The 14,128-nt window shown below is 41.3% G+C and overlaps 1 protein-coding gene across 1 annotated transcript in view; it reads right to left on the bottom strand.

Moving 5' to 3' along the window:
- Window positions 1-1,061: 1,061 nt before the first annotated feature.
- LIN28A (lin-28 homolog A) overlaps window positions 1,062-14,128 on the bottom strand; it is a gene marked incomplete at both ends in the record, with an annotated part of 33,121 nt that continues 20,054 nt past the window's right edge. The window contains 2 exons of the mRNA XM_081335045.1: window positions 1,062-1,275; window positions 4,845-5,029. Coding sequence (XP_081191171.1) covers window positions 1,062-1,275; window positions 4,845-5,029 — 399 coding nt within the window. The remainder of the gene's footprint in view (window positions 1,276-4,844; window positions 5,030-14,128) is intronic.

Raw genomic sequence — 14,128 nt, 5'->3', positions numbered from 1 at the left:
TCCAGCTGTCCGCGGGAACAAAATAAATTAAAGGCAGAGCTACAGAAGTTAAGCTGGGCAACGGAGCAGCAGTTTTCATCTGATAAGTGGGCTTGCCAAGTAAACACATATTTTTAAACTCAGAACCCTTGTACCCATTTAGAGAACGAAAAATATGGTAGTTGCATGCACGGCAATATCAAATGTAATGCCAAATTTGCATTTCTAGGTCTGTGTCTGGGTATCGTGTTTGTGTGTAGGGGGTGGTGGTGGTGGTGTGTTTTAAACATCTGAATTAGCCAAACACATGCAGGAAGGAGCATGGCTATACCACTGCATGGCACAGTAGATTAACAGATCTAACTCTCCGAGTTTGTTTTGGCAGAAATCAAGACTCCTGAGCTTACCAATGCTCCTTCAGGTCCCACAAACATCTAAAAGCATGGGGTTCTTACTTTTCCCTAATGACGAAAGAATCCCAGGGCAGATATGAAAATGGAGGGGATTCAGTTATTTTCTGTTAAGAAAATAACAGAACAGGAAGTTTGGGGAGTCTGTGTCCCTAAAGGCCTGCAATGCAGTTGACATTCTAAAGTGGGACTCGTCCTTCCTTGAGCCTCGGATTGTCTTAGAAAGTTATTTCCATTTGTATTCCAGTAGTCTTGTCAATGTGAGGAAATCTCAATCTCAATCTCTCTTGTGTCTCACACACACACACACACACTGTTAACTCAAGTACAAACACGTCCTGAGATCCATAATTTCAGGTTTTGGTTTTTGCATTTTCCTGATCTTCACTTGGATTGGTGAAGTAAGCCAAGCTCACGAAGGTACCTTTGGCTCTTTGCTTCCAATTTCACAAAGGGAAAGGGATTCCCGGATTCCATACCCACTAAAAGGAGGAAAGGGTTTCCTCTCCCACTCAGTTTTTTGCCTTTGCTAAAGATAAAAGCTGCTGCTCTCCTGCCCAGTGCTTGTTCACCCACAGCTTGGAGCCAATGCCGTTTCTCTGCTCCCATTTTTGGCTGACTTGATGCCCTGAAGCCGGTCAACTGGGCAGATTTCCTACTGATTTCCAGAGATCATTCCCTGGTTTCAGGAAGAAAGGGTGAGCTGTGCATTTCTTCCTCCTCCCGGAGGTATGTGGGCTTTCCCTGAGAACTGGGTGACTGCTGCGTTTTGATAGGGCAGTTGGCCACCATGTGGGCAATGCTTTGGCAGAAGTGGCATTTCTTAGGCTGCGGAGGGAGCTTGCATTCTTTGGCATGATGATCCAGGCCACCACAGTTGTAGCATCTGGGAAAAAAGAGGAAAATGAGATGAAGGGGAAATCAGGAAAGTTATTCCGGGAAAGCCATAGCTGTCTGTATTATCATAACCCAGCCAAAATAAAAGAAGAATTATATCATCTGCGTTAAACCTAGGTAGCAGAACCCTATAATGACCTTGGCTGATATAAATAAAACCTAAATAAAATCAATCTGATTACACTGAGTCAGGACCTCACTGGGAAACCTCATAGCTATAGCTAGATTGGGAAGTCAAAGAAATATCAACAACACTCCCATTGTTTTTCAAATTCTCTCTCTTTCTCACCACATACACACAGAGAGACACACACACCCTGCTTCAGTGTGGTATGAATCAATTGCTCCCTTGAAGAAGAGTACAGGTAGTCTTCGACTTACAACATTTCATTTAGTGACCATTCAAAGTTACAATGGCACTGAAAAAGTGACTGGCGGTTTTTTACAGTTACGAACTTTGCAGCATCCCCATATTCATGTGATCAAAATTCCAATACTTGGCAACTGGTTCATATTTATATGACTGTTGTTGCTGTATCCCCGTGTCATGTGACGTACCTTTTGTGACCTTCTGACAAGCAAAGTCAATAGGGAAACCAGATTCACTTAACAACGGGGTTACTAAATTATCAACTGCCGTCATTTACTCAACTGTGGCAAGAAAGGTCAGAAATGGGGCAAAACTCACTTCACAAATGCCTCACTTAACAACAGAAATTTTGGGCTCCGTTGTGGTTGTAAGTCGAGGACTAGTTGTAGTAAAGGGAGATCCAGCAACTTTCCCAGTGAGACCTTCAAAAATTGGATGAATTAAAAGAATGCACAAGTCTTTTTAACCACTAGGGGGAACCTCCACCATTGCTATTAATGAAGACTTTTTTTCAAAATTGTGGGAAAGCAAAGATATGACATGCGGCAGCCTCATGCCCTCCAGATGTTTTGGACTATGACTATGCCCATCATAACCTTTCAGTTTTGGTTTTGCAGCTTGCAATGGATGGGAAAGTTATCTGAAAACATGTTAAGAACATCTGGATTCCCAACCAGACAGCCAAGAGGTTTTTGATGGCCTTCAGGTGTGTTGGGACATTTCTCAGCAAATGGGCAATAAAACTCAGCAATAAAAGCATTCCATGCATCCATCCTCCCAACTGTATTATGTTAGTAGAATAAGTGGATTCTTAAATAGTCTGGGGCCCATTTAAGATATTACAGGGCCAGAAAGCATAGATGACCCTGAATCAACCAAGGGTTTAGCCTAAAGGCTTGTGTTTCAATCAGTAAGGCTTACAGAGTTCCCAAATCACCCCTTCTCATGGGTTTGTGCATACATTGAACTATTAAATGAGCAAGTGGGCTGAGTTCATCCAGGCTGACAGCAAAAAGGCCTAAACCACTTAGTATGCTGTGCCAAATGGCTAGATCTGTATCAGCCAGTTAACTGTTGTAGGAATACAGCCAGTGTAAGATAATCTGGTGCCTTCCAGATGTGTCAACAATGCAACTCCCACAGCCACTAGGATCTTTAGAATATATGGAGGGCACGTGGCTTAGGACAAGTGATATAAGTCATATTTTTCCATGTATTGCTATGAGAAGTCTGCCTGATGTTCCCTTTCTTCCTAGGTTGCCCAAAGGATGAGCCATTGCCCATGTAGCAACATACTGCAAATACATGAATGGGGACATTAGCCTATTTCTATTCAGCTGCTCTGTGTATGCGTGTGTGTGTGTGTGTGTGTGTGTGTGTGTGAGAGAGAGAGAGAGAGAGAGAGAGAGAACTCTGAGCTTTTCCTTTGTTGCCCTTCTCCTAGAAATCTGCATCTGACACTCATTAAAAAGTCAAAAGGAAGCATCTTATGTAGAAGGAGGGGACAACTGCTGGCCAAGCCTCCACCAAAGGAATGGCTGGGAATGATGTAGTCAAACACTTCCAGAGAGCACCGGATTGAGAGAAGCTAAATTAAGGCCACTAATTTAAGCAAAGTGGTGCTCTTTATGTAGGCATGTATGCATAGCCACATATAGCAGAGGTGTGGTGGTGCAGTGGTTAGAATGCAGTATTGCAGGCTAATTCTACCAACTGCCAGCAGTACAATCCTGACTGGCTCCAGGTTGACTCAGCCTTCCAGCCTTTTGAGGTTGTTAAAATGAGGACTGAGATTGTTGGGGGCAATAGGCTGACTCTGTAAACTGCTTAGAGAGTGCTGTAAAGCATTATGAAGTGGTATACAAGTCTATTGCTATCATGCTGGATCTGAAAGTGAAAAGGGTTCCAGAGGCAGGGCAACACATCCAGAGCACTGTCTGCCACTCCTTTAAAACAGACATCTCTTCTCCTAGGCCTCCACTGGTGTGCCTACATGCCTATTTGCCATTCCCATTATACCAGAAGACATCTGGCAACTGAAATTACTTATTTGGTTTTACCCCACCTTTATTTCCATAATAGCTCAAGGTTACAGTGAACATACCTAATGTTTCTTCCTCTTATTATTTTCCCCAAAGCAATCATGTGAGCTGAGATGGACTGAGAGAGAGTGACTGACCTGAGATCATCCTATCAGCTTTCATGGTTAAGGAGGCACTAGAACTCACGGTCTTTTCCTGGTTCCTAGGACAGCATCTTAACTACTAGACCAGGGGTAGGCAACCTTGGCTCTTTTATGATTCATGGAATTCTGGCTCAGGAATTCTGGGAGTTGAAGTCCATGAGTCATAAAAGAGCCAAGGTTGCCTACCCCTGTACTAAGACCAACTGCCTAAATTATCTTTTTGTTATTATCTTTATCTTGGTGGGAATGTTAGACGTCAGTGTTTCTTCCTACTAGCATTATACAAGTTTCTAGCTCTCATGATGATGGTGAAAAATGAACAATTTAGAAGGATTTAGAAGGCCAAACAAGGTTTTATTGTTATTAACTATCTTGAGTACTCAGTGGGTAAGAAAGAATCAAAATAGTGAAATAAATTAAGAATGCTGGATGTGTAATATCCAGGAAGAAAGGTGACATGATAGCAGTATTCAGGGGCTGCCACAAAGAAAGGGGGAGTCAAGCTGTTCTCCAAAGCGGCTGAAGGCAGGACAGGAAGCAACGGATGGAAACTAACCAAAAAGAGAAGCAACCTAGAACTAAGGGGAAATTTCCTGACTGTTAGGACAATTAATCAGTGGAACAACCTGCCTCCAGAAGCTGTGAATGCTCCAACACTGGAAGTATTTAAAAAGAGGCTGGACTGCCATTTGTCTGAAATGGTATAGGGTTTCCTGCCTGAGCAGGGGGTTGGACTAGATGACCTCCAAGCTCCCTTCCAACATTATTACTGTTGTTGTTGTTGTTATATGCCAAACTGCTGGAAAAGAAAGTTCCAAACTTAATTTAACTTGATTGTTGTTTCTTTTTCTAGCAAAAAAACCCAACCCTCTCACAAAACCAACTTCTTTATTTCTATACCTCCAATACACAGAACATCCTTTGCTTTTTCAATATTTGAAATTTTGTTGTTAAGTCAAGAGGTTTCTGGAATCACTGAATAGGTCCTTGAATCAAGCCTTACCGATCTCCTTTCGACCTGCGTTTCTGAAGGTTTTTTCCCTTCGGTCTCCTTTCACTACCAATGCAGGAAACCCCTCCAGGGCCAGTGACTCGGATGGACTCCAAACCTTTAGAGGATTTCTTGAAAGTGAATTCAACTGCTTCTCCTTCTTTCAAGCTGCGGAAACCGTCCATGTGGAGTTTGCTCTGGAGCCCAGAAAAAAAAAGAGCAGGAAGACCAGTTCAGCGATTTGGAGGAAATTATAAAATATTGACTGCAAGGCAGAGAATATATTGTGCACTGGAAAAAAAAGTGATACACATATCCATCCACAAATTTGTAGATGTTTAATTTAATTAACTCTTGGGATCACATGCAAAGGCAGCTCCGTATGCCATGAATCGGAATAATACTGACATAAAATACAAGTTACACAACTTTCTCTGCCCAGAAAGGAACATAGTTGGTATGCTGGGCTACTTGCTTCTATATATGTTCATATTCATTGTTATTTATTTATGTCTTTTGATTAATAAATCTGAACACAGTATGTTTAATTCTGAATTCAGAACATTCCTGGGGCTATTTTAAGCTAGTTGAAAATGTAGAGAACAACACTTAACTCTGAAAGACCAATAACACAAGCTTCAAAACAACATTCTTCCAATATCACTATAAACAATCCAGCTATGAGAACTATGTAATATAATAGCCCCCATTGAATTTCTTCTGGATCAAGTCAGGTATCAAGATTATCTATTACCCAATGTTTTGGACTTCAACTCCTAGAATTCCCCTCCACTAGTTAGCTGCCTGAGGAATTCTGGGAGTTAAAAGTCCACACATTAAGTTGTCAAGGCTGAGAAACATTGATTCAGCCCAGTCTCTCTAAAATGCAAGAAATGCAGATGGCTATCAAGCCTCTGATTAAACAGTTCCAGTAAAAAAGTGACTCCATCACTGAAGGAATCCATTGCTGAATACTTGTATTATAAGCAATTGTTCCTGACACCCAACCAAAGTGTATTTCCTTTCAATTTAAACACATATTTGTTGTGTTTCTGCATCAACTCTTCAGAAATGCTCCCCCCCCCCAGCATCTACAAAGCAGCTTTTCAGATATTCAAAGACAATGACCTAACCTTTCTCCTGGCTAAACATACCCAACACCTCCCACCATTCCTCCCTTCCAGCATCCTTATCAGCTTGGCTGTTCTTCTCTAGACATGTTCCACTTTGTCAATGTCTTCCCTAAAAGGTGGTGCCCCAAGCTGAATGCAATATTCTAGGAATAGTCAGACCAACACTGGAGAGGAATTCAATGTAGCGTAACCCCACAGAATTAGTTATAGGACAGCAATTATAATATTTTCATTTTTCATAGAGGATGAGAAATTTATAGTCCCTGGAGATCTGTTTACCCCCACTGAACTGACCCCAGTCTCCAAAGGAAATCCACAGTAGTCCTAGTTAGTACTATTTGGTCAATTTTTGTCATCACCTCCCCACTGTGATCCTTATCTTTCCCCCTCCCCCCACTTTATATTCCACTCAAAACTTCTCTAGGTTATCAGCTTTGGATTCAAGGCAAAAAGGCTTTGAAACACAAGGGAGAATTGTCAGCAACTCCTTCAAGCAGCCAACACTTGATATTCAAAAATTCAGAAGGATTTTGACAGAAGTTGAATATTGGGCCCTATCCAACAAGATGCAGTTCAATGGTGAGAAAAGTAAGGACCAGCATTTATGCAGGAAAAACCAAATGCATAAATATAGAATAGGAGATAGTTGGATCAACAGTACTAACTGTGAGATAGATCTAGGTTTCTTGGTGGACCACCACTTAAGTGTGAGCCAATAGTGTGCTGCAGCTGCCAAAAAAGTCAATACAATCCTGGGCTGCCTCAACAGAGGGATAGTACCAAAATAATATCACTTTAAATTGCACTGGTTGACTCCACACTTAAGAATACTGCATCCAGTTCTGGCCATTATAATACAGAAACGATGCTGAAAGTGTGCAGAGAAGAGCAACAAAGATAATTTAGTCTGGTGGTTAAATTATATGAGGAACGGTTAAGGGACCTAGGTGTATCTAGCCCAGGGGTAGGCAACCTTGGCTCTTTTATGACTCATGGACTTCAACTCCCAGAATTCCTCAGCCAGTATAGCTGGCTCAGGAATTCTGGGAGTTATAAGTCCACGAGTCATAAAAGAGCCAAGGTTGCCTACCCCTGATCTAGCCTATTCAAAGGAAGGATTAGAGGTGACATGATAGCTGCTTTCCAATAACTCTAGGGGCTGTCCCAGAAGAGGGGATTGATTTATTCTACCCAACCTTTCCAGTCGGCGGCCCAGCGGAGACGGGGGGGGGGGGAAGGATGGTTTTGCACATATGCCCACCATTTTCACAAATGCAGCTTTGCATGCACATGCTTGCCCACCACTTCCGTGGTCCAGTTCTGAATAGGCTCTCGCCTGGTACTAGACCACAGACTTGGGGTTGGGGAGCCCTGCTCCAAAGCGCCAGAATGAAGTAATGGGTGGAAGCTTATTTAATAGAGATCCGACAAACTAGAACTAAGGAGAATTTTCCTGACAGTGAGAACAATTAATCGATGCAACAGCCTGCCTCCCAAAGTTGTGTATACTTCATCCCTGGAGGTTTTTGAGAATAAGACTGGACAACTATTTGACTGGAATGGTATAAGGCCTCCTGCATTGAGCAGGGACGAGATGACCTCCAAGGTCCCTCCCAATCCTATGATTCTATGTTCTATGCTGCATTTTTCCCTCTGCTGCTTCAGCATAATCCTGGGAAAATATCTGACATCCAGAGTTACAGACCAGTGCTACCTAGATGTCCCCGTGTTTCTGAAAACACTTTTTTTACTTTCAAAAGCGCTGCATGGCACCTTTGTTCAGATTTTATTAAAACAGTCAATAAGGTCATTCTCTTAGCCTTACGGTCATTACTCAGGAGTAATTCGATGTAAAATCACATCTGCAGAAATTGAAACAATCAGAAACAGTATGGATGTCCACAGACTCTAACCAATCAAAACTTAATCAGCTTGATTGGAAGCCTCCTTTGAACCCCCCCCCCCATTTGTTTGAACCGCAGATCAGGTCTCTAAAGACCACCTCCTTACACTTTTCCTAATTCATTCTCAGCTATAAGAATAGATCAATTATTGCTCTGTCTTGTTCTGTAGTCCCAGGAGCTCTTGCCTTACCACTCTCAGGTCTTCTTCCCTCAAGTCACCCATTATGGGAGCTTCTTCTTAAACTACTTGTTTCATTTCTGAATTCCACAACAATTTCATCTCAACTTTTACAAAGAAATGTTTATTTATGTATGCTGGTCAAGTATGAAAGTGAAATGATAAAGCAAGAGCTAGTTTCTCATACAAATTTGATCACTGATATAATTAATTCCTGTGTTATGCTTTTTTTGGTGGTGTTCACTGTCCAGAGTTTCATTAGCGGCTACATAAGTTTGCAAAAAAATAAATAAAAATAAAATAAAATAGCAGGTACAGGTTTCCAATATTTCTTAGGTAGAAATAAGGACCAACACATAGCAATGATTTTTGCTGGAATTGATACCATGTCAGATAATACATTGTCTCAATTAGTACAGTTCACAAGCAAAAAAAAAGTTTTTAAACTCCAACTTCAGCTAACTCGTATCAGTTAAAGAAACTTCCATGTAGAGAGTCCCCCTCCATATAACCAACCCCTTGAAAAAAAGCAGGGGGAATTCTATATACATAACATAACCCTGCTCACTTTATATAATCCCCCACTAAAACTGTAGTCCTTCCCTCACCAATATTAAGTATAATCCCCCACTAAATCTGTAGTCCTTCCCTCCCCAATGATAAGTGTCATACTCGTACTTGAGGCCAGTTATGCAAATTATCTTACATTATTCCAGATCACACCTTACCCCAGGAAGTGAAGCACATAGTTTAATAGAAACCATATGCTTGGAATGCCCCAAATCCCTATTTCATTTCAGCTCCCGTTTTAAAGAGAGTTTATAGTCCATAGTGGGGAAGCCTACTTGCTCTCAGGGCAGTGTTTTAACCCAGGGTCATTTTCTTTGCAGAAAGTTGAATTAAACCAGGAGATTTGCCTGATTCCAGCCCCACCCCCCACCCCTTATCTTCAACAATCCTACTAAAAACAGGGGTGTCCACCCATGGCAACTTTAAGTGTGCTGGCTGGCGAATTCTGGGAGTTGAAGTCTACACATCTTAAAAGTTATCAGGGTTGGATGTCCCTGAACTGTACTAAAGTCAAATAATAAAGAAACAAACAAATAACAATAACATACATAGATACACTGCATCAGGGAAACGAAAAAGAATTAAAATATCCTGTGCAAATTCACAAGTCACTAGGGCCCAGGGTCTGCTGGAAGAGCTAGTTTCTTTTTTTAAAAGTTTTCCTAAAAAAACAAAACACCCCAGCACATCTTATACATTTTGACTAGAAATGCACAATACGCACAAAAGAACACCCCTCTCTTTTGGCTTGGCCTATTTTATATATACAAACTCAACTACAGTGGCCTGTATGTAAATCATAATTTACAATTTAGTATCTGGGACGCGGTGGCTCAGTGGGTTAGGACGCTGAGCTTGATTGGCAGTTTGGCGGGTCGAATCCCGAGTGCCGCGTAACAGAGTGAGCACCTGTTACTCGTCCCAGCTTCTGCCAACCTAGCAGTTCGAAAGCACGTAAAAAATGCAAGTAGGAAAATAGGGACCACTCCGGTGGGAAGGTAACAGCGTTCCGTGCGCCTTTGGCGTCTAGTCATGCCGGCCACATGACCACGGAGACGTCCTCGGACAAGCGCTGGCTCTTCGGCTTTGAAACAGAGATGAGCACTGGCCCCTAGAGTCGGAAACGACTAGCATGCATGTGCGGGGGAACCTTTACCTTTACCTTATCTGGGATGAACCTAGCCAGTTGTGACTTTTGAACGTAACCAGTGTGAGCAGCACATAAATAAATAAATAAACCTTTATTGTCAAAGTACAACATGTGTACATTGAGATTAGCTGAGCCTCCCCCCGTGCTCTCTCCCCCCAACACACAGTGACAACAAACCCTCCATCCCACCACACCATGTGAACCAACTACACCACACACTGTGTGACACTGTTCAAAAGTGCAACAAACAAAGCACTTGCTCCAAATTAAAAACAGTGCTGAGGGTGAGAAAAAGTGTTCAGAGATAGAATTAAATGCTTCATTTCCCCAAAATTTATAGCACATCGAAGTCAGTTCACAATTACGGGTCAAAATCCCAGTGAAAGGGGATTATCTTTCCCAAACGTCGATGCCACAATATTTAATTTTGGTTGTTTCACTGCAAGTTTCCCCTGGTTTGGCTAGGCCACAAACTCACATAAATCTCCTACCAGCAGGCCAATTTACACTCTCAGCTGACACTCTCAAAACACTCGCTTACTATTAAAATGAGCTCTTTTGGGGAGGGGGAGGGGAGGGGAATAGCAGAATTAATAATCTGTCCATGCTGCTCTTGCCTGAACCATTTTCGAGCTGGTTCAGCCTGTCCCCTTCTGGGTCTGTGGGCCATCTGCCAAGCACAAGAGAGAAGAGCAAGCCTTTTCTTTCCTTTCCTCCTGTCTTTCATTGTTTTTCCCTTTAATGAATGGAGCAAACTCCTCATTCGTGAGTTGTTCAGTAACACAGGTCAGATGATGGCACTTCCCTGGGGACTCAAGGGTAAGCAACTTCATATTTAAGAATGCTGAAAAGCAGTTCTGTAGTACTACACTACCTGAACTATACTAGTTTGGCACTTCCCAAATGGATGCCCTCAACTGCAATGGGCATTAATTTGTTCACTTCCCAGAGTCTCTCTGTGAACGGTTTTTAAAAATTTGATATAAATAAATAAATAAATAAATATAATATCCAAAAAGTGCCATCAGGCACCCTCTAAAATTTCCCAGCGAGTTGTAACTTTTAATGAAGCAAATTGTTGTGAGGGGAGGAAAGGGGAGAAATATGTGAATTACATAATCTAGTCACCTTAGTTCACCTTCTAAGCATTTCAACCATATCATGAACCAGACTCGCCAAACAAACCGGATTCATACCAAAATGTCAGTCCCAAAGTCAGCAATGATCAAGCTTACATTATTGTACAGCCAGACTTGTTAGATTTTTTTAACTGACCTGGGTAAACACGTCATGCTAATAATGTAGAGGAATAATCATATTCATTGTAATTCAACCTGAATTAAACTGGATTTAGGTTAGGTTAGATTAGATTTTATCCTAGCCCATTCTACTTGCCTTGGCCCTATTCAAGTATTTGGTGTGCAAAGCAAAAAATTACATTCATTTTATTTCACTTCATTTTCTAAGCTTATAGCCACTCCAATTGTCACTGCCCTGGAGTGTTTACATGCCTTCTTTGTAAATAACATCAACACAATACTGAACAATCCATCAATTAGATTTATACCCTTCCTTCCCTTCATGAATTCAAGGCTGCACACAGCTAATCCTTGACTTACAACTGCATCTGAGCCCACAATTTCTATTGTGGAGCAAGGCAATTGTTAAGTAAATTGTGCCCCATTTTATGAACTTTTTGCCAGTTGTTAAGTGAATCATACAGTTGCTAAGCAAATCTCGCTCCCCCACACTGATTTTACTTGTAAAGTCGCAATTGGTGATTACATGACCTTGAGATAGTGCAACTGTCATAAATACATGCCAGTTGCCAAGTGCCCGAATTTTGATCACATGATTAAAGGGACACTGCAACAGTTGTAAGACAAAAACAGTCATAAATCACTTTTCCCAGTTCTGTTGTAACTTCAAATGGTCACTAAACGAACGACTGTAAGTCAAGGACTACCTGTATGTACCACTCTTGCTTCCCATACTATCCACACAACTCTATGGCAAGAAACTGAGTGGGCCAACACTTAGGTTGCTACATTCCAATCTCAGTTTTGACATGTGCATATTGCCTTGCTTTATACAATGTATTAAATCTGGGTTAACAAAACACTGCTGCTGCAGTCACATAATATATAATGCCTAAACTAAAAAGTTAATGTGGTGGCCTGGTTCACACTGCCTGCTAAGATAATGGCTACAGTAACACAAACACACTGATTCACTAACTACCAACCCCATCTTGGCTTCATATAGGATACTGCATAATCCCAACTATTGTGTGTAGTTAGATATCTTTGCCAAGGCCAGGCTAGAGATTAGTCACAAGTGAAGATGTTGAAAGGAGTCTGTTTTCCTCTTTCCTTCTATCACCCACTCCCCAAAACCCTTTTCTCCATGATGGCCATTAATAAAAGGACAATTGCAACTCCTAGCTGGAAAAAGGCAGGAGAAATTAGGGAGGAGGGGAAATAAATGAGGAAGGGCTAAACAACCTCTTTTCTGGCTCTTCATTCCTTTTTTTTTTGGTGGGTGGGGGTGTGTGTGCGCACCCACAAAAAACCCTAGGTATGTGTACTTTTTGAGCCTTCCACTTTGCTCTAATTCAGGAGTCTCCAAACTTGGCAATTGTAAGATTTGTGGACTTCAACTCCCAGAATTTCTCACTTCTGGGAGCTGAAGTCCATATGTCTTACAGTTGCCAAGTTTGGAGAGTTCTGCTGTAACTCAAAAGTGGTGGGTTTGGGGGTTATTTACATGCTGCAAAAGAAAGGAGCAAACCCTGTGAATCACACTTTTCAAATAATTATCGGACAGCTGACCTTGGTGCATCAGCTAATCAGTTTATTTAGGCAACACCCTCTCTCTTTAAACAACATGTGAGCCTAAACATGAACTAGGCAAAGTTTACACACACACACACACACACACACACACACACACACACATTTAAATAGAGATGGGTAGGTGGCCTCAATAAGCAGCCTCTAAGAATGCTGAAAACCATTCTCCTTACAATTTTGACTAAACAATAGTTACAAGGAACCCCAACATCCAACAAAAAGAAAATAAGCCTTTGAATCAAGCTTGCAAATAATTATGACTCCCATTATTTTAGTTAGCATAGTAAGTTTTTCCTACACTTGCACCTTCTAGGTATATTGGGATAACTCAATTCCCAGCCCATTCACGGGAAGGGTACCAGTTTGGGGAAAGCTGTGAAAAATTATGTTGTGTACTATTTTGTGGTAGAAAACAGACATGATGCCTTTGTCTGCAAACATCACCATTTACACATCAATGTTGCTTGCCTTGCACGCATACTATTATTGCACACTGTTAAGATAATTTTATCTGCTGGCTGTGAAGAAGGTAATATACTATATTAATACCGACATTTAATAATTTCATGCATATGCTCCTTTAGTTTTTTTTCTTATTACATTCTTCCAGGATGTTTTTCAGCTCCCAATCTAGCTACATTTCCTAGCTTTTTCAAAATCAGGTGAAGTTGGCTAACACTCATTCAAATGCTCTTTAAGACAGCCACATCCCACCTGGAATACAATGCCTGGAAAAGAATTCACCCATAGATTAGATTTTTGCCAAATATATAGTACATCCACCAAATTGGTTGCTGAGCAATTTTGGTAGATATATTCATGTGTGTGTATGCATGTGCACAAGTGTGGCAAAAAGCAAATCAGTTTGTGAATTCTCCAACAGGCTTAATAGACCTCTAGACCAGAGGTCTCCAACCTTGGCCACTTTAGGACTTGTGGACTTCAACTCCCAGAATTCTGGGAGTTGAAGTCCACAAGTCCTAAAGTGGCCAAAGGTTGGAGACCTCTGCTCTAGACCTCCAATCCCAAATAATTCAAAAAGATAGTCTGGTCTCCTCCGCCATATTGCTGCTACACCTCCTACAATCTAAATCAATTTGCTTTTAATCACAGAGGGGAAAAAATGTTTCCCACAAATCAGCTTTTCCCACAGAGTATCTTCCAGGAGACTAAACTTTCTTAATCCATTAGAGCTGCATTGCATACCAGGAGAGTGTTTCCTTGGTAAATTCTTTTTAGCAGGTCATTATCCTGCCTTTCTGCCAAAACTGGCTTCCACTTTTACAAAAAGCTGGATTCACACAACATACTAAATCTTAAATCTTGGTGTACAAAACATCAATTGTATTTCCATATATTATCATCCCCAAACAAACCACATTATAATGGAAGATGACAGCATGCCCAGATTCTGCTGAGTGACAAATTATTTAGCATAGCATGTTTTACAAAGCCAGCTACAGGCAGTCTTCAATTTATAACCTCAATTGAGCCCAACTTTTCCATTGC

The sequence above is a fragment of the Vipera berus genome (assembly GCF_964194415.1).
Source record: "Vipera berus genome assembly, chromosome: 9".
In the NCBI taxonomy this organism is placed as follows: Eukaryota; Metazoa; Chordata; class Lepidosauria; order Squamata; family Viperidae; genus Vipera; species Vipera berus.
The sequence above is the reverse complement of the archived record's forward strand: the minus strand, read 5'-3'. Positions and strand labels throughout refer to the sequence as shown.